Source organism: Apium graveolens, chromosome 4 (assembly GCF_009905375.1).
Source record: "Apium graveolens cultivar Ventura chromosome 4, ASM990537v1, whole genome shotgun sequence".
Classification (NCBI taxonomy): Eukaryota; Viridiplantae; Streptophyta; class Magnoliopsida; order Apiales; family Apiaceae; genus Apium; species Apium graveolens.
The window spans coordinates 313,300,507-313,324,373 of record NC_133650.1 but is presented as its reverse complement, the minus strand read 5'-3'; the positions used below and the strand labels follow the sequence as shown (position 1 = coordinate 313,324,373).

At 38.0% G+C, this 23,867-nt stretch overlaps 1 protein-coding gene across 2 annotated transcripts; it reads left to right on the top strand.

The window, feature by feature from the left end:
- The first annotated feature begins 17,549 nt into the window (after nucleotides 1-17,549).
- LOC141721805 (uncharacterized) lies at nucleotides 17,550-21,156 on the top strand. 2 transcript variants are annotated; one of them, XM_074524920.1, is made up of 11 exons: nucleotides 17,550-17,879; nucleotides 18,025-18,078; nucleotides 18,207-18,222; nucleotides 18,320-18,378; nucleotides 18,584-18,614; nucleotides 18,712-18,773; nucleotides 19,002-19,101; nucleotides 19,199-19,252; nucleotides 19,981-20,123; nucleotides 20,323-20,597; nucleotides 20,786-21,156. In XM_074524920.1, the coding sequence occupies exons 1-11, from the start codon at nucleotides 17,692-17,694 to the stop codon at nucleotides 20,869-20,871; spliced, it is 1,068 nt and encodes a 355-aa protein (XP_074381021.1). In that variant the 5' UTR covers nucleotides 17,550-17,691; the 3' UTR covers nucleotides 20,872-21,156. The 2 variants fall into 2 exon arrangements, with proteins under 2 accessions (XP_074381021.1, XP_074381022.1); XM_074524921.1 differs by having other exon boundaries at nucleotides 17,551-17,879; nucleotides 18,587-18,614.
- The last annotated feature ends 2,711 nt before the right edge of the window (nucleotides 21,157-23,867 follow it).

The following is a 23,867-nucleotide window of genomic DNA, read 5'->3' as shown; positions in this document are numbered from 1 at the left end:
AAATATTAAACAATTATGTCTTAAAAGTCGTATTGTTTGTAGTTTACCAATAATGATGTAAAGTAGTTAATATTATGTTTTCACTAAAACTATTGATAACATATTCAATATTTTGTTACTTGGCAAAAAAATAAATAAATATTTTGTTTAAAATTATGATTGATGATGATGTACTATATGCTGTGCCTATAGGTGTGATAGTTTGAAACTTCCGAAAATTTCACTTAAAGTTTGAAATTGAGGATTTTATCAAGCTTAAAAAATGAACCTGAATTTTTTTTTAGAATAATAAGAAAAATAGTGGAATAAATGAGGAGAAATTAATAAGGTGTAAAATCAAGATAATGGAGTGCAGTGCAATAGCTCGGCAAGACAAGATATCCATATATGATAATGGGCTTTAAGTACTAATAATATTTGTAGATCCACAATATATATCAGAATCATGCTGAACAAAGCCCAAAAACAAGTCAGGCCCCAATTCAATTTACTCCCATCTCTTCCACAGTCATGAAACTTTTGTTTTCTTAAGATATGATCATCTTTGTTTAGTTGACCGTGACTTTAAAATATTTCATTATTATATTAGTAATCAGTAATGTCTAAAATCATTACTATATTTTTTTTTGACAAATGCAGAAAGTTCTCATTAAATTGAATATAGTACAGTCGGGACAAATCCCCAACTGTCGATACAACCAGGTGATAAAACAAATTAAATACTAAAAACAATTAGATGATTTGTTTCCTGATCGTTTAACACATAAAATTTAAAAATTCTTGAAATTAAAAACGAAATCAAAGACATCCCAAGCGATCCAAATTGCAGCAACATCTCTGAAAATAGCAATATCGCAATTGACCATATCACATAAAAACTATGGTTAGCCCAGTATTCAGAAACACCAATCACATTAAATGAGATTGGAGAAGCGGCACCCCAGCTATCTACATGCCGGTTACCAGCTATAGACATGCCGAAAGTATAAACTCATAAAAGAAGAACAAAAATCATTACTATATTAGTAATATCTAAATACATGAAATGTTTATCATATATTAATTTTAATCATATATTACACCAATTTAATATAAATAAACTTTTAATAAACACATAATTTAACTAAATAAATTTTTTAATTCCTAACAAAAATACAAATGATATATTTTTTAATCTCGACAAACAAATCTTATACACATGCAAGAATATTTATTTATGGAGGTTTAGGAAAAAACTTGATATAAAAAATTGCAATCTAAGATAAAATGCAAATAAATATGACCAACAAAAATTTAGCAAAAAAAAAAAATATGACCAACAAAAACCCTGTATATGGTGCATCCCTTTCACCGTTAACAAACAAAACACCCATGAAAGAATCCTCAAAACTCAATAGATACATGGCCAAATCTTTTTTGTGGTTTTCACCAGATGGTCTAATACTACTTATTTGATTAAAGTTTAAGCAATTTTTTTAATTTTTTTCTCTTTTTTGATGATTTTTTTTTAAAAATTCAATAGGATTTTATGCTAGCCCATTTTTGTGCTTTTGCCTAGATAAACACTGTCTCATTTAATTATCAACCTGTTGATTCACCTATGAAATCATTAACTCCATTTGTGTTATGCCCTAACAGGTGAGAGATTATCATATTTAATTTCCTAAGTGATATTATTTAAGTAATAAAAGTACATTTAATTTAGAAAATGATTTTTTAATGTGATTGAAAAACCATATTGTAAAATGGTTCATTGTAGTTTATCTATAATGATGTAAATGTATATTTAACTTTCTGTTGTTAATTGAAAATATTAATGACATAATACATATTTGTTTAAAATATATTATTGATTTATATAGTTTGAATATTACTAAAAATTTATTTTTACTAAAACCTTCTGCTTTGAAGGATCTGGTCAAGTTTAAAAATAAATTTGAAAAGAAAATTTAAAACATAGTAAAATAAATGAGAAGAATGAACAAGGTATATAAAATCAAGGAAATAGAGGACATTGGGGGCAAGACCAGACACCCAAATTAAGAAATAACTTTCAATGTATCAATAAAATATTATCTATACACTATGAGAACGATGTCATGGACTCATGGGTCACTGCCAAAGCCCATATATCTTTTCCACATTCAAGACATATTTTTTTTTTCTTAAGATAGACATATGATCATCTTTGGTTGGTCCAAATTATGTTGTGACTTTATTTTAAAAAAATAATGTTGCTACTTTAATACATTCCATTACTATATTAGTAATGTCTAAATCCATTACTATATTAGTAATATCAAATATATACCTTCGTTACCATTATTTCTTTACATTTTTTTACACGCCGATACATATTTTAAGATAACTATAAATTAAGTATAGTTCCGTATTTTTTTTGTATAAAAAATTGAATATTATATTTTTATTTAAAAGAATTTTTTTTTAAAAATATATTATGAAACTACATTTAATAAGAGTATTAAAGCGCGTGCCGAGACCCGTCCCCAAATGTAAATAATTGAGGGGGGAAGGGAGTATATTTTATCTTATTAATATTAGATATACAATATTGCACCATTAAAAAATAATAATTTTTGATAAATAATAATTTTACTAAATAATTTGTTTTTGAAACTAAGAATATAGAATAGAGTAATTATTTATGGATGCCCAGGGAAAATTTGATACATGATAGTAAATAAGAAAAAATGTAATGGACTCAAAGATAAAACGTAAAAACTACTCCCTCCGTCCTAATCAATTATATATTTTTCTTTTTTAGATTGTGCCTTACAATTTTTTACATTACAAAAAATAGCAAACTTTATATATTAAAAAAAGTTAGACAAGGTATGTAGCATTATCATAATAACGTGAATGTTAGGGAAAAGCAGAAACGAGCTCGCATGGAACCAACGAAATCCGAAGCCTTCAGAAGTGGTTCGATCAACATTTTCAAGTCCGCACATTCGATCGCTTTCTGGGATATATGTCAGAAGACTGATAGTAGGCCTACTCCTAGGCTCCTAACTCCATATAACTCCTGGTAGGCCTACTCCTAAGCTCCTAACTCCATACAGCTCCTGGGATGCCTAATCCTAAGCTCCTAACTCATACAGCTCCTGGGAGGCCTACTCCTAGGCTCCTAACTCCACGCAGCTCCTGAAAGGAGTAGTCCCGCACACTACCACTCCTGACTAGCTCAGTCCCGCAAGCAGAACCTTGATAAACCCCAGCACGTGAAACGTTGGCCCAAACACGTGACGGGGACAACTGTCACACATCAATCATGGGAATAATCAGGGCACGTGTCAGAGGATCCTCAGAACATTCCTCGACCAGTCCCGCGCTGACACGTGTAAAGCATCCACTCCCGCCAGGTGTCCTCCGCTCCCAGAACCAATGGCTACGATTCAAAGGTACCAACCCCAAAACCCTACCCTTGGGCTATAAATAGCCCAAGAAGGTGAGGTTTTGGGGTTAATCACTCTCTCACACTCATATACACACACAACCACCTCTCGTTTATATTCATCTTCATCTTCCCAAAAAGCTAGTTCTTACTCTCACGCCGGAGGCGCCGCGGGACTCCAACCCCCCTTCCGGTATTGTTTTGTAGGAACCCAACCACAGCTACACCTCTACAGCGAAGAAGGATCCAGGACGCCGTCGAAGGAGCAACCCCGCCACCAGGAGTTATCATTTGGTGCTAGAAGGAGGGGCCGCTCCATCCTTGGGTCTCGGTGCCCCTGGATTCACCTTCATCAACAAACTCTTCAAAGAGTCCATTTATTCAAACTTGTAAGAGCTCAAGCAACCAACCTTTTCCATAAGCATGAATGTTGTTTATTTCGGCCACGTTTGTGTGTGCTCGTTACTTTAGGTCACGTTTGTGTGAGCCCGTTTTGTTGATTTAAGCCACGTTTGTGTGAGCTATCGTCAGTTTTAATCCTTATTGTTCTAGTTTGAATATAGCATTTGCGTTGTACTTCATCGTTGAATAGTCCCATAAAATTGTTTGAGCTGCTCCCAGGAAGCTATTTGTTAGTTTTTGTTATTATTCTGGGTAGTTTTTGCAAATTTCATAAAGCAACCATAGACCGATATTCTCTGTGGCATATTGTTGTTATTTGTTGTTGGTATTGTTGAGAAATGGCAAGGCCAAGAAAGAATACCTCTGGAAGACCATTTGCTAGTGCTCAGGTCCAGGAGCCGGATCACTCCCAGGCCCTCGACCTAGGAGCCGAGAGAGAAACGTTCCAGGAGCAACCACTACACACTCCCGTAGTGGAGAGAATTGTAAACACCAGGGACATCAGGACCCTCATAGAGCTCAATCAGTACAAGTACACCAATGTCCCGGTGGCCAAAGAGCACATGGCCAACCTTACAAGCGATGAACTAGCAGAAGCAATCAGACTGTATAGACAGGAGCAGACCCGGCTCCAAGAAGAGGCAGAACTAGAGGAGGAGCCGGAGGAGTTCGGGGACTCCCATCAATCAAAGAGGTCTGTGTTCGACCGCATTGGAGCCAAAGGAAAGAAAAGCAAAAAAGATCAAGGCAAGAAAGAAGAAGAAGCTGCTAAACAGAGAAAGTTGGAAGAAGTCCGGGAGCAAATCAGGAGAGAAGAGGAAGCGAAGCTCGAGCTAAAGATCCAAAAGAGAATGCAATTAGAAGAAGAGAAGCTGTTGGCCAAGTCTAGGACCAAAAGAACCCGGAGAGACCCTACTCCGGAGCTGATTTCTGATGATGAAGAAGAAGAGAAGCAGAAGGACCTAAAAGACATGATCTATGAATTGCAGAGGAAGATGGACAGAGACTCAGGAGTGGAGATTGGAAAAACACTCACTCCTTTCAGCCACTCCTTAAAAGCTATCCCCCGGCAGCGGGGCTTGAAACATTACAATTTTGACTCCTTTGATGGTCTGGGAGACCCGGAGGAGCACCTGAACTACTTTGAGGAGATAGCGCAGATATACTACTACAACGACTTGATGAAATCAAGGTTCTTCGCTTCAACCCTTAAGGGAGGGGCCCAGAGATGGTTCAGCAGAATCCCCTCCCGCAACATCCACTCCTGGAAGGAATTTCGAGCCTCTTTTCTTAGGAGATTTTGGACGAACAAAACGCACGAAATGCACATGTGTCACCTGGAGACGATCCGGCAGCACGACAATGAGTCCCTCTCTGCATACATGCACCGGTTCCAGGAAGCAATCAATAAAGTTTCAGGTCTGGATGAGAGGGAGGCCTTAAGCATTTTTAGAAGAAACCTGGACCCAGAGCACAACGAGAGGTATATTGTGGAGCTAATCAATAAGGAGCCGCAAAGTCTGGCAGCAGCTTATTCAATGGCTGCCAGATTCATTAAGGAAACAGATGTGCTCCAGGCAATGAGAATGACCCGGAATGGGGGGTCCAGGAGTAAAAACACTGATGACCGACCGAAAGGGGGTTACCATCAAGACAAGAAATTCAAGCAAAGCAACCAAAGCCAAGAAAGATAAGCAAACCCGGTTTTCCAAAGACTTGGTCCTAAGCAGGAGTCGAACAGCGACCCAGGACCCGTGAAGCAAGCTCGGGAGCCGAAGCAGGAGCCGGACTGGACTCCTCTCAACATGACCCGGGAGGAAATCTTGAAAGAAGTCAGAGACAAGCCTTTCTATTATCCTCCGAAGCTAATGCAAACTCCTCCGGAGAGCAGGCCCTACAATAGGTAATGTGATTATCACGAGACCCATGGCCACAAAACCGAGAATTGCTTATCACTCAAGTACTTCATTGAGGATCAAGTGAAGAAGGGGAATATGAACAAGTACTTAGTTCGGGACAACAGCAGAGGGGAGGCGCAGAAGAAAGGAAAGAATGTAGTCAATATGGTCCTAGGCGGATCCTACTCCCCACCCCGGAACTCGAACTTCGGCGAAGAAGTGCTCTCAATCCAATCACTCCCAGACTTGGTGATATCCTTCAGCAGCAAGGACTACGAAGGAGTTAACCCTCATCACAATGCCGCTTTGGTTGTCACTCTAGACATCTTTGATAATGAAGTAAGAAGAATGCTCATAGACAATGGCTCCTCAGTAAATATTCTCTTCAAGCACACAGTGGATAGAATGCAGTTAGGGAGCATCCGCTCAAATGAATGCCGGGAGGACCCACTCTACGGCTTCGGCCACAACTTAGTCCCGATCCCAGGAACTTTATATCTGCCAGTCATTTTTGGATCTGCTCCTAACCAAGTGACTCATGTCATCAAATTTTATGTGATCAACGCTCCTTCTTCATACAACGGAATCATTGGCAGATCAGCTCTAACTATGATGCAAGCAATAACCTCAATCTCCCATCTCAAGATCAAATTCCCAACCCCGACAGGAGTCGGAGAGATTAAAGGAGACTATGGAGTCGCTGAAACATGCTACAACCAGGGGTTAGTTATAGCAGAAACCCATCAAGATAACAAGAGGAAGGCTACGGTCCTTCGTAAGCAACAAAGCATGGAGAAGCACCGACCCCGGACAAGGGAAGAACCAAACAAAACAAGTCCAGAAGAACTGGAAAGCAACCAAGTCATGGTACTGGACAAGACAAGTCGAGTCCTAGACCAACCTTGTTCTACCATGCAAGCAACCAAAGAACCTGAACAAGCAAACACCTATCTGAAGAAGAACTCTGAAGCCCGAATTCATCAAATGGTTTCAAACAAAGAACAGGCAAAAATTGAGGCCGCAGTCGAAACAGAAGAAGTCGAAGTAGATGAAAACAATTCTACCAAAAAAGTGAAGGTTGGGTCAGGACTCGAGAAGTCCTTCAAGGAGAGATTAGTATCCCTGCTCCGGGAGTACAGAGATGTTTTTGCCTGGAGTCCAAGGGACATGCCAGGACTATATGAGTCCATAGCAATGCACAGCTTGGATGTCAACCCCAGCAGGAAACCAGTAAAACAAAAGAGAAGGAACTTTGCTCCGGAGAGGCAAAGAGCCATTGACGAAGAAGTAGAAAAGCTACTCAAAGCAGGAATCATCAAAGAAATCAAATATCCGAAGTGGCTAGCTAATGTGGTCATGGTTAAGAAGTCCAACGGTAAATGGAGAATGTGTGTGGACTACACTGACCTAAATGATGCATGCCCGAAGGACCCGTATCCTCTTCCAAACATTGATCAACTGATAGATGCCACCTTAGGACATGTAATGCTAAGTTTCATGGCTGCCTTCTCCGGATACAACCAGATAAAAATGAACCCGAAGGACATCCCTAAGACAGCATTCATAACTCACAGAGCAGTCTACGCTTATGTGATGCTACCCTTCGGGCTTACCAGCGCAGGATCCACTTACCAAAGAGCAATGGACAAGATATTCAAGTCCCAGATTGGGAGAAATTTGGAGTGCTATGTCGATGACATGATTTCCAAATCAACAACTATACCAGGGCATGTGAAAGATCTGAAGGAATGCTTTGAAAATCTAAGAAAGAACCAGCTCAAGCTAAACCCGGAGAAATGCACCTTCGGAGTAGGAGCAGGCAAGTTCCTAGGATTCATGATCAGCAACAGAGGCATAGAAGCCAATCCAGAGAAAATAAAAGCAATCCAGGAGATGAAAGCTCCCAGGACCCAAAAAGATGTGCAGAAGCTAGCAGGATCACTAGCAGCACTCAGGAGATTTGTCTCAAAACTAGCAGAGAGGTGCCTACCTTTCTTTGATTTACTCAAAGGAGCAACCAACAAAAAAGAGGTAAACTGGAATCCGGAGTGCCAGAAAGTATTTGAGGAAATCAAATCCTACCTCTCTCAGCCACCAGTCCTAACTAAAGCTAAGCCAGGAGAGCCTCTATACTTATACTTGTCAGCAGGAGCACAAGCCGTAGGAGCTGCCCTAATCAGGGAAGAGAATGGAACACAGCAACCAGTCTACTATGTAAGCCAGGTCTTAAAAGATGCAGAAACAAGATACCCAAGATTGGAGAAGTTTGCCTTTGCTTTGGTTACAACCTCAAGGAAACTCACGCACTACTTCCAAGGGAGGGAAATCAGAGTAGTGACAAATCAACCACTAAGGAAAATAATCCACAAGCCAGATATCTCGGGAAGACTTGTTAATTGGGCTGTGGAATTGAGCCAGTTCAACCTAAGCTTCATTCCCAGGACTGCAATCAAAGCTCAAGCTCTTGCAGATTTCATAATCGAATGCAACTTCCCGGAAGAAGACCAAGAACCAATGGACACGGATCAGGAGCCAAAAAAGGAAATTAGTCCGGGAGCCTGGACCTTAAAGGTAGATGGTTCTTCAACAACCGAGAGGTCAGGAGCCGGACTCATACTCAGGAGTCCAGAAGGATTCAAGATTCAGACAACTATATCCTTCAACTTCCCAGCAACAAACAATCAAGCAGAATATGAGGCGTTGATCGCAGGACTAAAGCTCTCCCGGACTTTAAGGGTCCAGGACTTAAAAATCTACAGCGACTCCCAGATAGTGGTCAAGCAAACAAACGGAGAATACATAGCAAAGGACCCTACTCTGGCGAAGTACCAAGCACTGGTTCAGAGCTACTTAGCCTCAATCCCAAGCCACCAAGTCCTTCAGATATGCCGAGAAGAAAATGAAGAAGCGGATATCCTATCCAAATTAGTCCGGAATTCATCAGATCTGGACTGCTCAGTCTACTTCGAAGAACTCCACAAACCATCCATTGAATCCGGAGAGGTCTTGGAAATAAAAAGCACTCAAAATTGGATGACTCCCTTCATAAACTACTTGGACAAAGGGGAGCTCCCAGAAGATAAAGGAAAAGCTCAAAGATTGAAAGCAAAAACAGCCAAGTTCTTCCTCGAAGAAGGAGTACTCTACCGCAGGACCTTCTCATCTCCTATCCTGAAGTGCATTGGCCCAGAAGAAGCAAAGTACTGCTTGGCAGAAGTGCATGAAGGAATATGCGGAGACCACATGTCTGCAAAAGCCCTAGCTCATAAGATCATAAGACAAGGCTACTACTGGCCAACAATTCATCAGGATGCAATAGAATTCGTCAAGAAGTGCAAGGAGTGCCAGCTCTTCAGCAATGTGTCCCGGATAAGCCCAGTCCTACCATCCTCAGTCCTGTCACCTATCCCCTTCGCTGTTTGGGGTATTGATATCATGGGACCCTTCCCTCGAGCAAAAGGAGACCTCAAGTACCTACTAGTCTCTATTGACTACATGACAAAATGGGTTGAAGCAAAAGCAATGAGGACAATCAATCAGCAAGACTGCATAAAGTTTATGGACAACATTTTGATGAGGTTCGGGATACCACGAGTCCTAGTATCAGAAAATGGGCCCCAATTCATTGGATCAGAGTTCGAGTCCTACCTCCAAGAGCGCGGGATCAAGCACAAAAAATCATCAGTGGCATATCTCCAAGGAAATGGCCAAGTAGAAGTAACCAACAGAATCCTGCTCCGAGGTATCGAGAAAAGACTCAAAGAAAGCAAAAGCAAGTGGCCAGAAGAACTACCAAGCGTACTTTGGTCCTACAGGACAAGCCCAAGGACAAGCACAGGAGAAACTCCATTCAAACTAGCTTATGGAACATAAGCAATGCTGCCTATTGAAGTGGGCTCTCCTTCCCACAGAGCAATAAACTTTGAAGAAGAAGCAAATGAAGAAGGACTCAAAACAAACATGGAACTAATTGATGAGGTCGGGACCAAGCTGTGGAAAGAATGGAGAAATACAAGGAGAAAACAAGAGAACATTTCAGTAAGAAGTCAAGAGTCAAAAACTTCCAAGTTGGAGACCTAGTCCTTCGAGACACTGAAGCATCAGATCCCACAAACACCAGAAAGTTAATGCCCAAATGGGAAGGACCATACAAAATCAAAGAAGTCCTCAGGCCAGGAACCTACAAGCTCCTGAACATGGATGGCTCAGAAGTCCCAAACACTTGGCATGGACTAAGGCTAAGGAAATTCTACCAGTAGTAAAGCAAACAAAGCAACCAAAAAACTTGTAGCAAATATGGAAAGCAACCAAAATGTTTCTCCATCTATATTGTATGAATGATCAATGAAAAGCTTTCTCTTTAACTTGCATATTTTTTAAAAGTCATCACTAGTCCGGACAAGCTATTAGTCAGGACTAGAGCAACCAACTTTTACTTAGAATTAATTTTCTAACTTAAAGAAATCACTAGTCCGGACAAGCTATTAGTCAGGACTAGAGCAACCAATTTTTATTTAGAATTAATTTTCTAACTAAAAGCAACCACTAGTCCGGACAAGCTATTAGTCAGGACTAGAGCAACCAATTTTTACTTAGAATTAATTTTCTAACTAAAAGCAACCACTAGTCCGGACAAGCTATTAGTCAGAACTAGAGCAACCAATTTTTACTTAGAATTAATTTTCTAACTTAAAGCAATCACTAGTCCGGACAAGCTATTAGTCAGGACTAGAGCAACCAATTTTTACTTAGAATTAATTTTCTAACTTAAAGCAATCACTAGTCCGGACAAGCTATTAGTCAGGACTAGAGCAACCAATTTTTACTTAGAATTAATTTTCTAACTAAAAGCAACCACTAGTCCGGACAAGCTATTAGTCAGGACTAGAGCAACAAACTTTGACTTAAAATTAATTTTCTAACTTAAAGCAGCCACTAGTCCGGACAAGCTATTAGTCAGGACTAGAGCAACCAACTTTTACTTAGAATTATTTTTCTAACTTAAAGCAGCCACTAGTCCGGACAAGCTATTAGTCAGGACTAGAGCAACCAACTTTTACTTAGAATTAATTTTCTAACTAAAAGCAGCCATTCGTCCGGACAAGCTATCAGTCAGGACTAGAGCAACCACTTTTACTTAGAATTAATTTTCTAACTAAAAGTAACCACTAATCCGGACAAGCTATTAGTCAGGACTAGAGCAACAAATTTTACTTGGAAAAATATTCTAACGTAAAAACAAACTACAGAAACAGAGTAAAATAACAGCAAGGAAAGCAATCATTACAAATTCACCGGACTCAACCGAGTCCGGAGCAAAGTACGAATATTACACGAATCAAACGTATCAAAAAGTCTTTAACAAATAGCAAGTCCATAAAAAATAAAGTCAAGAGTCCGGAGCACTGGGAGGAATGAAACTGGGACAGGGGCCGTCAAATGGCTCCGGTTCCCCCAATCCGAGCTCAATATCTTCCTTGGCCTTGATAAACTCGGAGACGAAGCTATCCCAATCGGCCTCCGGATTAGTCTTGATGTGTCGCTCAGCAACCAGCCAGCAGCGAGCTATCTCCGGAGCACCAGCATTGGCAAGGGCCCTATCGTACTCCTCAGATCTTTTAGATTCATCTATAACCTCAACCTCCGGACGAACAGCAGACATTTGCCTCCGGAGCTCAGCCAATTCAGATTTTAAGTCAGAAACCTCCTTCTCAGCATTATCAGCCCGAATAGTCACTTCATTCAAATGCTTATTTAACCCGGACAAAGAATTATCTTTCACGATGATTTGGTCCCGGAGCCGGTTAATCTCAGCATCCTTATCACCAACAGAAGTCCGGAGACCTTTGAGCTCATTGTAGGCAAGAGAAGCTGAACCGGCCATATACCCACCAAGCTACAAAAAATAGTGGTACTTTAAAAATATTTTAAGGCAAATCAAAGAAACAAGAAATTAACAGGAAGCAGAAGTACCTGACCCCAGAGTCGGGAACACTCCTTCATAGTGGCGTCAAATCCGGACTCATTCATCTTCCTCCACTCAGTTTGAGTAGGAATCCCAGCCATGAAGCGAGCCACTTTCTCCTCCAGCCTCAGACCACCTTCATCCGGACCATCTTCATCCACAGCTTTTCCTTTACCAGCCCCGGACCCAGAGCCAGCTTCAAAATTTTCAGCCCTGAGAGGTTTCGACCCAAGAGTCCGGAGCCTCTTCCTCCTCCGCCCAGAATCAGCACCCGAAATCTCCCCAATAGGCCCAAGATCCTCAAGATTATCAAACTCATTTCCAATATCCAGCTCAACATTGTGCTCCGGAGTAGATTGGTTCACATGAACTTCAGGCTCCAGATTGGGGACGGCATTGCTCTGAGATCCCTCCTCGGCCGAGGCGTTAGATCCGGAGCCACCAACAACATTCTTCTTTGGCAACTTGAAAACCTTCCCCAGACCCGTCAACGCATCGCTGTATGCGGAAGACGACATGTCCGGATTATAATGAGGCAAACCTGCAAGAAACAAAGAAAAGACACAAGTCAGAAACAACAAGCAAAAATAAAGGGAAGCAGATAAGAAACATATCAAAGGTCCGGACAAGAAAGAAAACTACTTACAGCCTAGCCTATGCAAAGTTCTATGATTCATAAAAGTATCTCGGGTCATCTGGAAACCCAGACATTCACAAAATTCAAAAATTAACCGGAGAGCATCACCCTGGAGCACATCCCTACGGAAACGAGTCCGGACTCCTTCCGAAGCTATATGGGGGAGATAATGCAAGTCCAAACCCCGGAGCATAATCAACTCCCCATTCCAAAACTTCAGCGAAGATTGCTGAATAACGGGCCTATAAGAACCACCGTATCCACACTCCGGAGACCGGAACCGAAGCTCGTATAAAGGGAACTGGCTGGACCGGACTAGGTGAAAGATTTGATGCCACAGCTTGAACGTGGGTTGAACTTTAAATTGATTGCAAGTGGCAATGAACCAAGTCATCCACTTTATTCCATTATGCGTTATCTGCATTGGAGAGATCTTGTATACATACTTGCACAAATGCTTTAGAAACAAATGCCAGTGTGGATTCCATCCAGACCAGAGATGCTCCAGCCACACTGGAACGAAGCCATCAGCCGGCCTGTGATGAGCCCTCTCGTCCGGAGTCGGCCACCTCCACTCAATCCGGCGATCCAACTGAAAAGCAGCCCGGACCGCGGAATCCTGAGCTTCATTATCTAGCCCAAAATACTCATCCTTCAACTCATAGTGCTCCTTAGCCACTATGCTATTCGCAAACTTCCTATCAAACGCTTCCCTGTCGTAAGGTCCCGGACCAGCATTTTGCTGTCTTGCATATCCGGACCTAATGCTCCTATAATAAAAGCTATCCTCAATTTCCTCACTCTTCGTCACGAAATATCCGAGGTTCTCAACCCAGAGCCCCTCCGGACTACATGGTACCTTCCTGGAGGAGATCTTAGCAACCAAAAGCTTCGTTATGGCCTCGGAGTCCGAAGTAGAAGCTTTCTTACCCATTTCAATTCGCTCAGAATTACCAGAAGACTCAGAATCCGAACTAGACGGCCCCGGATAGCAAGTTATGTAGGCCTTGGCAAGTGCTTTAGTCCGGACCATAAACCTAAAACAAGCGACAAAGGTTAGTCTAAAAATCCTACAGTTTATTTATCTTGAAAGCTACATGGTCCGGACTACCCTAGATTCAATTTTATTACATGTCAAAAGAAAACAGTCCGGAGAACCAAAAACCCGAAACCTAAAAGCTACTCCGGACTCTAAACTAGCCTAATCCCCGAACTCAAATGACACAATAACACAAAAACAACAACCAATTACAAACTTCGAACCTTAGCCTATTAGTCCGGACCGGGTATCCCCGCCCGGACCCTAACAAAAAACCCTAATTCCAGAAACACTATCAAAACAGAATCAAACACCAAAATATAGACAAAAACACACATACATACAGATATACACAACAATCAAAATAATAACTAAACACAACATCATACAAAAACTATAGCAGAAACACAAAACCCAATCGAACAACAAACTAAAATAAAGAAAAGAAGAGGAAGAAACTTACAAATGAAGAGATTACGGAGAAATTGGGGAAGACCGGACAACGGCGGCGCATTAGCAAGAAATCCCGACGGAAAAAATTCAGAGAAAAGAGAGAAAACTGAGAAGAGAAGATGAAGAAAAGTAAAAACTAAAGAAAGAGGGCAGCCCCTCCTTTTATAGAGGCAGTAAAAAATCCAACAGCCACGCCACGTGGCACGATCCCAGCCACCCATCATAAGCAGTAATTATTAAAGAGTAATTATTATGGCACGTCTCTCCATATCCTTACAGATGTAATAATTCAAATAATTGGGGGGAAAACACCAAAACCGTTTCAACTTCCAAGTCCGGACTCCTTCTCACTCAGCGCACTCCGGACTGGGGGGCAAGAAAAGCTCATCTCCGGACAAGGACAACCACCTTAGTCCTGATTAGCCGAAATCGGCCCAGTCCGGACTAAGGGGCAAGAAAAGCTCAACTCCTGCTACAGACAACCACCTTAGTCCTGATTCGCCGAACTCAGCGCAATCCGGACTGGGGGGGCAAGAAAAGCTCAACTTCTGCTAAAGACAACCACCCTAGTCCTGATTCGCCGAACTCAGCGCAATCCGGACTGGGGGGCAAGAAAAGCTCAACTCCTGCTAAAGGTAACCACCTTAGTCCCGATTCGCCCAACTCAGCGCAATCCGGACCAGGGGCCAAGAAAAGCTCAACTCCGGACAAGGACAACCACCTTAGTCCTGATTAGCCAAAATCGGCCCAATCCGGACTGGGGGCAAGAAAAGCTCAACTCCGGACAATGACAACCACCTTAGTCCTGATTCGCCGAACTCAGCGCAATCCGGACTGGGGGGCAAGAAAAGCTCAACTCCTGCTAAAGATAACCACCTTAGTCCCGATTCGCCCAACTCAGCGCAATCCGGACCAGGGGCCAAGAAAAGCTCAACTCCGGACAAGGACAACCACCTTAGTCCTGATTAGCCGAAATCGGCCCAATCCGGACTGGGGGCAAGAAAAGCTCAACTCCGGACAATGACAACCACCTTAGTCCTGATTCGCCGAACTCAGCGCAATCCGGACTGGGGGGCAAGAAAAGCTCAACTCCTGCTAAAGACAACCACCTTAGTCCTGATTCGCCCAACTCAGCGCAATCCGGACTGGGGGGCAATAAAAGCTTAAACCCTGACAGGGACAACAACTTTAATCTTGATTCGCCGAACTCCGCGCAATCCAGACTGGGGGGCAAGAAAAGCTCAACTCCTTCCAACAAAATAATAAAAAACTCATATTCTAAAAACAAACCCAAAAACACTCCCCCATCCAGAAAATCTGCATAAGGGAGTGGGGGGCACATGATAGTACATATGGCTCCTGGTAGGCCTACTCCTAGGCTCCTAACTCCATATAGCTCCTGCTAGGCCTACTCCTAAGCTCCTAACTCCATATAGCTCCTGGTAGGCCTACTCCTAAGCTCCTAACTCCATACAGCTCCTGGGATGCCTACTCCTAAGCTCCTAAGCTCCATACAGCTCCTGGGAGGCCTACTCCTAGGCTCCTAACTCCACGCAGCTCCTGGAAGGAGTAGTTCCGCACACTACCACTCCTGACTAGCTCAGTCCCGCAAGCAGAACCTTGATAAACCCCAGCACGTGAGACGTTAGCCCAAACACGTGACGGGGACAACTGTCACACATCAATCATGGGAATAATCAGGGCACGTGTCAGAGGATCCTCAGAACATTCCTCGACCAGTCCCGCGTTGACACGTGTAAAACATCCACTCCCGCCAGGGGTCCTCCGCTCCTACAACCAATGACTACGATTCAAAGGTACCAACCCCAAAACCCTACCCTTGGGCTATAAATAGCCCAAGAAGGTGAGGTTTTGGGGTTAATCACTCTCTCACACTCATATACACACACAACCACCTCTTATTTATATTCATCTTCATCTTCCCAAAAACCTAGTTCTTACTCTCACGCCGGAGTCGCCGCGGGACTCCAACCCCCCTTCCGGTGTTGTTTTGTAGGAACCCAACCACAGCTACACCTCTACAGCGACGAAGGATCCAGGACGCCGTCGAAGGAGCAGCCCCACCACCAAGAGTTATCAAAGACCACAGAGCTGAACACTAGAGCTTACCATTTCTAGGAAATATTAAGGTAAATAAAGACGCATCCATATTTGAGGAAACTGGGCATTGTAGTTATGCTTTTGCAGCTCGAGATCACGAAGGCAGCTTAGTTGAAGCCAAAGCAAGATGTGCGAGAGGAAGTCCAAATGCAGAACTAGCAGAAGCAAAGGGAATTCGGGAAGCACTTAGTTGGATAAAAAACAGAGAATACATCCATATGGTAATGGAATCTGATTGCTTGCAGGTTGTACATGCCATCCGTAGCTCTTTCATGGTTTATTCGTACTTAGGGAGAGTGATAAAGGAGTGCCGATTTCTGTTAGAAAGTTTGGGTAACGAAAACGTGAAGTTTAAATTTGTCAAACGATCCGCATACAAAGTTGCTCACTACCTAGCGCAACATCATTGTTCTATAGCTGGTCGTACATGGAGAATGAGAGATGTCCATTCTAATTTATGTGATGTAATGTTGAATGGTTTAAGTGTTTAATAAAATTCAACATTTTATGGCAAAAAAAAAGTTCACATCTTGCTATTTTATTTTATTACTTAAATCACCAAAAAGTGTACTTTGTTATTTTAATCAAGGCACTTGTATGTTTACATCTTTAATCCTTTTATTGATCTCCGTGCAAAATGCATTTGATAAGATATCAAGTGAAAGGAGGGAGTATTATCTAACTAAGATTTCTTTTGGTACATGTATCTATACCTGACAAAATGTGTATGTATCTGAAACATCGAACGGAAATTTATTGAATCGATATTCGATTTGAGATTAAAATAATACAATCCAATAATTATTCAAAACTCAATTTAAACTGATCCGAAAATTATTCGAACTGAAAATTTAATAAAAATTGATCTAAAATACAAGATTCGATTATAACTTGGAACCGATCAAAATCGAATAATATATTATCTGACTCGAATATGACCCAAAATAAGCAAAATTCATAAATTAAACAATTATATATTTATCATAAAATAATTATTAAATCATAATTTATTGTTAAAGTACATTATATTATTTTAAAAATATTAAATTTAATAAAAAAATATTTTTTAGTCTGATAAATTAAAAAAAATCAATGAGTTATATCCGTAAATATTCAAACATGATTTTATCCGAACCGAATTTTATTCGATTTTAATCCAATTTTAACATGAATCAAATTATATCTGATCCAATCCATTCTGATTTGAATAATATTCAAATATTTCATAATGTAAAAATGAATTAGATCTTAAATTGATCGGATCGTAAACCGAATCGGTTAATCTTTACCCTGTCCAGTGATATCTAGCTTTATGACAAGTCGGTGTTCTGGTCTGGCCAAAACAATGTGGGACCGTGAGTATAAGTAAATTGGAAAAAAATAACATTAGTCCAAGTGGGACCCATGACCCTTGCATGGTTCATCCCCTCCCCAAGTCCATAGCCCCACACCAACCCAGACGCACGTATTATGTTAACAAACAAAACACCCAAGAAAGAATCCTCAAAACTCAAGAAATAAATACACAGAAATAAATACACAGCCAACCTCTTTCGTCACCTTTAGTAAATGGCCTAATACTAACAAAACTCTCATTCTCATCTCTTCTCCTCTTCTTCTTCACCCCCTCTTTTCTGCCCTCATTTCCTCATACTTTTCACTTCTCTCCATCCCCAGTCTCAGAAAAAAGATGAAAATTGTATAAATCAATTTTTATTCATAAAAAAATATTAAAAAAAGAACAGGTCATAAGCTATAGGTATGGGGAGAGTGAAGCTTCAGATCAAGAGGATTGAGAATAACACAAACAGGCAAGTGACGTACTCGAAACGACGAAATGGGCTGATGAAGAAAGCTTACGAGCTTTCTGTTCTCTGTGATGTTGATGTAGGACTCATCATGTTTTCTCCCTCTGGCAGACTCAGTCTTTACTCTGGAAACAATAAAGGGTACGTTTGTTTCGGCTTTTTAGCATTTTTTTACTTATAAATTTTTTAAATTTGCATTCTAATACTAGCCCCTCTCTTGATTTCAAGTGATATCTTGATCTTCTTATTTAATTATGTTTTTTATGATTTTTTGTCCTGAATTTAGTATTGAAGAAATCATGGAAAGGTATGTGAACCTTCCAGAGCATGAGAGAGGCCGGTAAGAATAGATTTTAATTGTTCTATAATTATTTTAATTACGTTTTCATGAACAAATCGATTGCTTCCCTTATACATAACTGATGCTAATTATCTGTCTTTTCTCTGTGCATCTATTATCACATGAAGAGCATATAACCAAGAAGTAAGTAATTTCTGCTAGCTTATACACTACATATATGTAAATTTTCATCTAACTGTATATAATTGCTGAGTTTTCTTTTGTTTTAATGATTTTGTAGCATCTGAACAAGCTTATCTCTAAGCTCAAGGAACAAGCTAATCAAAACCGTCAAGCCAGGTCCAGATCCTTACATATCTGAGCCATTAACCCATCATTTGTTTATTTTTTTTAACAAGTTTCAATCATTTTGTTTTAGGTTTATTTGTTTATATGGATGCTCAATTTTCACCTGTGATATTAAACTCTGGTTTCTTTTGTCATGAATCTGTATCTAATTTGTTCTCGTTTATTCTTTCTTGTGTTTCCTCTCTGGTCCAAGAAGCAGTCCAGTGAGTACTGATTCTCAGATTGAGGTAAAATTTAACTGTATTGAATTTCTAAAAATTTACTTGGTAGAGAATAATGATAGAAGATTCTTGAGTTGCCTTTACTAATAAAATTTCATTACAGGATCTTCGAGAAGAACTTAAATCATCTAAATCTCAGTTGGAGGATATGGAGAAAAGACTAAGGTGCATACAATACTGTGTATTTAGTTTGTAGGTTTAAGTCTGAAAGGTTGTTAAATACAATTTTAGAAACATGGGGTGCCCTAGTTTGAGTTCTAGGGTGCTTTTGGTTTACGTTATATGTGAACTAAATATAGGTCTAGAATTTTTCCAAAGTCAAAACTTGTTATGTTTACTATATTGAGTTTACAATAATATTTGTCTAATCATTGTGTATGTTTGTCCCTACAGTATATTTGAAAGTGATCCTTCAGAGATCGAAACATTGGAAGAAATCCATTATCGTGAACGCATCATGGAAGAGACACTAAAGCAGATTCATATGAGAAAGGTTTGATCAATATATATAATATATATAGGCTCGTTATTCTATTATAAGTACATCTAATTTTAGTTACTAACATATATTTTGGGACAAAACATTCCAGCAAGTTTTGGAGGGGAACTATGAATGCCATACCATCTCTCAACCATCTACTCAGGTATAGCTTATGAAAACACGTGTATATATTATGCATGTACGTCACGAATTAGGTCTTATGCGTATGATTATTCAAGAGTTTCTTTGATAACCCGTAGATCCTATAAGTATGATTATTCAAGAGTTTCTTTGATAACACGTTTCTTTGATAACCACGTATTCAGGTAATAATTACCCCAAGTGATAATTACCCTAGAGATTCTTTGATGACACCTGTACAAAATAAACTTATTATTTTAAAGACTTGAAGTGAAACTTATTATTTTAAAGACTTAGAGTGATGATTTACACTCTAAAATCAAATAATATATTATTTATTTAATCCTACCATTATATGTCTCATTATAGTATATATTAAAATTTTTTAAAATTTTTTGGTATAGATAAATGTTTTATAGATTAATATTGTAATATTTTTTTTGTCATGCAATATTAAATGTTTTTTAAAAAAATACAATAACGACCCTAGCTATTAAACTCAAATCATTTTTTAGATGGAAGACTCCTATTTTCCCTAGTGTCATGTCATACAAAGCTAACACCAGGCCAGTAATTATTTTAAAATTAGTAGATAAATATTTTTAAAAGTGAAATATAAAATTAGCATTGTCCATTAACCTTTTTAGTTAATTCATTGTTTAATTTAACTTATTTAAAATTAATCCCTTTAAATTTTTCTTTGTCAGATAATTAATCTTTGTTAATATATTACTTGTTATGTTTATGTAGGTGCAAATGCCAGGCACAGAGCATATGCATCTTGCTGGTTTAGTTAATAGAGATGCAAACAATGTCTTTCAGTGGTTTCCACAAAGAGATCCTCAAGCACAGGTCCTCAATTTTCTGGACTCCAATGGTCTTCTTCCCCAGAGGTAATTAAGTACTTCTCTTAACTCTTTCTGCACAAGCTCACTCCAACTTGTACTTTGGATATTACATAATTGGAAGCCTATTTGTTGTAACACACTTCACTGGTCTAAAGTGGGGAACAATTATTTTGAAACAATTGGTATTACTGTTCAATTATTAGCTTGTACTTTATCAATGACTGATACAATTTTCATTAATCAGGGAGCAAACTCATCAGCATCGTCATCAAGGGGTTGACAGAATGATGATGCCATCTCTGAATCTGTTGTCTGGAGGAACTATGAGTATGGAAGAACACATGAGCCGTAGCCGCAGGAGCACTGGAACTGAGCAGGAAGGTAGTCGTAACCACATTGAAAACAGAAATGCTACTGAAACTAGTCGTGTTCGAGCTCAAGGTCAAGCTTCTGCTGGCTATGGACATGCTGTTGATGTCAATCTCTCACCCTGGCCAAATCATCAGTTCTATCCGACAGGCACGTACTCTAATTTCTTAATATGCTTCTTACACACTGTTCACAAGCTACATTCCACAGTTCATTACAAGAAACAGGGTTTTTACCTATGTTAGCCTCCTGTTGCACCCCTGATCCTAGGACCTTATTTGTTTCATTTTAGTACATCACATTTATCAATTATTTATTTCTTGAATTCCTATTTTCAGGAAATGATCATACTCTTCCACCTGAGCAACCAAGACAGCGAGCACTCCTGGAGCTTTTCTTGTCTCAGTTCCCAGTCCAGCCATAAGCTAGCCATAGAATCAGACGCATGCACCATGTATGTCATGGGAAGACAATCTATCTAGTAGTTCCATCCTGTCTCTTTTATATTATCTCTGAATGTTGGAGTTCGTTGTGGTTGACTTTTGGTGATTGTGTGGATGTTTTGCTTGTGTAACGTTTGACCTTGTTATAACTCTTTTGTGGGTTTGTTTTCTGTTATTTCAAGTCCTTGGATTTGTACATGTTTTATGAATCCTGTCATGGGCTCATGGATTATGGATATTTTAATGTTATTCCTAGTTTTCTAGAATCCGAGTTTAAATGGTTCTGCATGTTATACTTTAATCATTCATTAAATTAGCAAATACTGTTATAATGATGCCATCTTAATCATTCTTAATTATCTCTCTTGGAAAATGGTTACTGCATGCTCTCAAAATGTCTCTTTGGTAATTAGTGAGTACTAGTGCTATTGGTGCCGTGCATTATGCATGATTATTTTTCAAAATCGTAAGTTTATTATTTGTATAATATTTTTTATTATTTTATTTTTATAATAACGTGTAAATTTTGTATGATATCATCTTAATGATACTCTTTTATTGTTAAACATATAGTAATGGATTATTTGGGATTTTCAATTTAGAATGAATGTTTATGTAAAAAATGTTATAATATTGTTAAATGCCTTTTGGTTTAATGTTTATTAATTATTTTAACCCCAATTTTATTATTTACTTTGGTGCCATTAAAATAAATTTCAATATTTAAATTATTAACTCTGGGTGTTTAATGACCCCAATGTTCAGTAAAATATTTTTAAATTGGCACAAAAGTTCAAATTTTATTTTTCTTTTGGACTAATATGTAAATATTTTTTCAACAAATAAATACTCCCTCCGTCCCAATTTATCTGTCATGTTTTATTTTTTGTGGTCAAATTCACCCAACTTTGACTAAAAATTTCACATAGTGGATTATTGAAAATATTTATAAAAATTATATCATTAGAAAGAATGTTTAATATATTTTAATATGTATTTTTCAGTTTTTCTAAATAATGAAAGAATAAATTTTTATTTACGGTCAAAATTGAGTCAATTTGACAGTTAAACAGATAAATTGGGACGGAGTACATTATATTAACTCTTAGTGACTTATTTTATTCTGTTGAGTAGCATGTGAGGCGTGTTGAAAATAATCTAGAATTTTTTTAAGATACTAAGTTAAGATGAAAAGTTAAGTTAGAGCTAATTTGTTATCTAGAATGATCCAAGACATTTATGAATTCCAGTGTACCTATCTGCTTTGTATATCTGAAAATATCTGAAAAAAACCATCATATTATATAAGTTATATGCAGCAAGATCTCTTTATATATTCATTTTTATATTAAAAAAACCATCAAGATGAAGAATAGTCAATACATTCAAACTATGATGTAGCTATGTTCAGTTCAGATTATTAATTATAGAACCAAAAGAAGTTAATTCAATTTGAAACTTTTGAGGAAGTCAGTTTACATGAACTTGAAATGGGCAACAAGGTTTACTAGTTTATAAAAATAACTAGTATAATAACTCGTGTGGATCATTTTCTAGAATTTTTTTATGCATCATGCAATTATAATGTTCTTAGTTATTTTTTTTGGTAAATGTTGTACAATGTCTAACTTATATTAAATACAAGTTGATTGTTTATCATCATGTATTATTTTCATACCAACACATTACCTAATTATATAATGTTTCTAATATAGCTCATTAAGTAAAAAATATATATTCTTGTTTGTGTTGTGTAATTTGTATTTAATGAATGAATATAAACATGATAATGAGTGTATGTTTAAAATTAAACGATTATGTCGTTACTATGTTTACAAAAAAAAAGCTAAAAAATAACATATATGTTCAATATAAAGTTGACCAAAATTTTTGAATTTTATTTAAATAAACTATATGTACTGAGTTCACGACTAACTTACAATCATAATATACAATAATATACAATAATATACAATAATATACAATATACAATAATATACAATAATTTAAATTTTACACTACTGTTAATATAAAAGTTGATTTTAATGAAAAATGTTACTTTTTGAAATTCAACGTATGCATGAATGAAAATATGTTAGTTTTTTATTTACACTACTGTTAACAAAATAAGATTAAGTTATATGTGTGTCAACATGTAAATTATCGTATGTTACATTTCTTAGTAAATTACGATGATTTTAATTATTTATATGTTAAATATCTGATTTATGTCCATATATATTCATTATTAACATCTAGTGAGACAATTGATTAATTAAATAATATGCATTTATAATTATTCAAAAATTAAAATTATGTAATAAATAAATTGCAATAATTTAGATATGGTATTCACATTATCACTGACAAAAAATTCATAACTATTTTTTACGCAATCAAGTACCAATCATGGTTGTAAAATAAAATAAAATTATAAATTGTAAATACTTGTTATTGATATTCATGATTTTTTTTTCAAGAATTCGACGGCAAAATTGTAATTATATCGTTATTTAAGCTTTTTTTAAGTTTCTTTTATTACGACTCTAATATTTCATCATATAATAATTTGATAACATTGTATACTATTCTTCTAAAATTAAATATTTTTTAATTCGATAAAGTTTTATAAATATCAGTTGAACTGGTTAATTCATTCAAATTATTGAATAATATATATATTTTTCCTTTAAATAGTATAAAATGCATTGAATCAAATGCTATAATATAGTACTCCCTCCGTGGATTCTTTACATATTTTTGCCTCATACTTGACACGTACTTTAAGGCTACTATAAAATATATTCTATAATTTTTTTAGAATTTTCTTTTTCTGTATAAAAGTTTACACATTATATTTTTATTTAAAATAAAAAATATTTAAAATTATTTGGGGAACCATATTTTACGGGAGCCTTAAAATGCATGCCGATCCCCCGTCCCCTAATATAAATAACTTACCGGGACGGTGGGAGTA

Coding starts and splice junctions, on each gene's coding strand:
- LOC141721805 (XM_074524920.1), top strand. CDS start 17,692: ATGGGGAGAGTGAAGCTTCAGATCAAGAGGATTGAGAATAACACAAAC. Junction 18,615..18,711: donor GTACTGATTCTCAGATTGAG/GTAAAATTTAAC, acceptor ATTTCATTACAG/GATCTTCGAGAAGAACTTAA. Junction 18,774..19,001: donor GATATGGAGAAAAGACTAAG/GTGCATACAATA, acceptor TTGTCCCTACAG/TATATTTGAAAGTGATCCTT.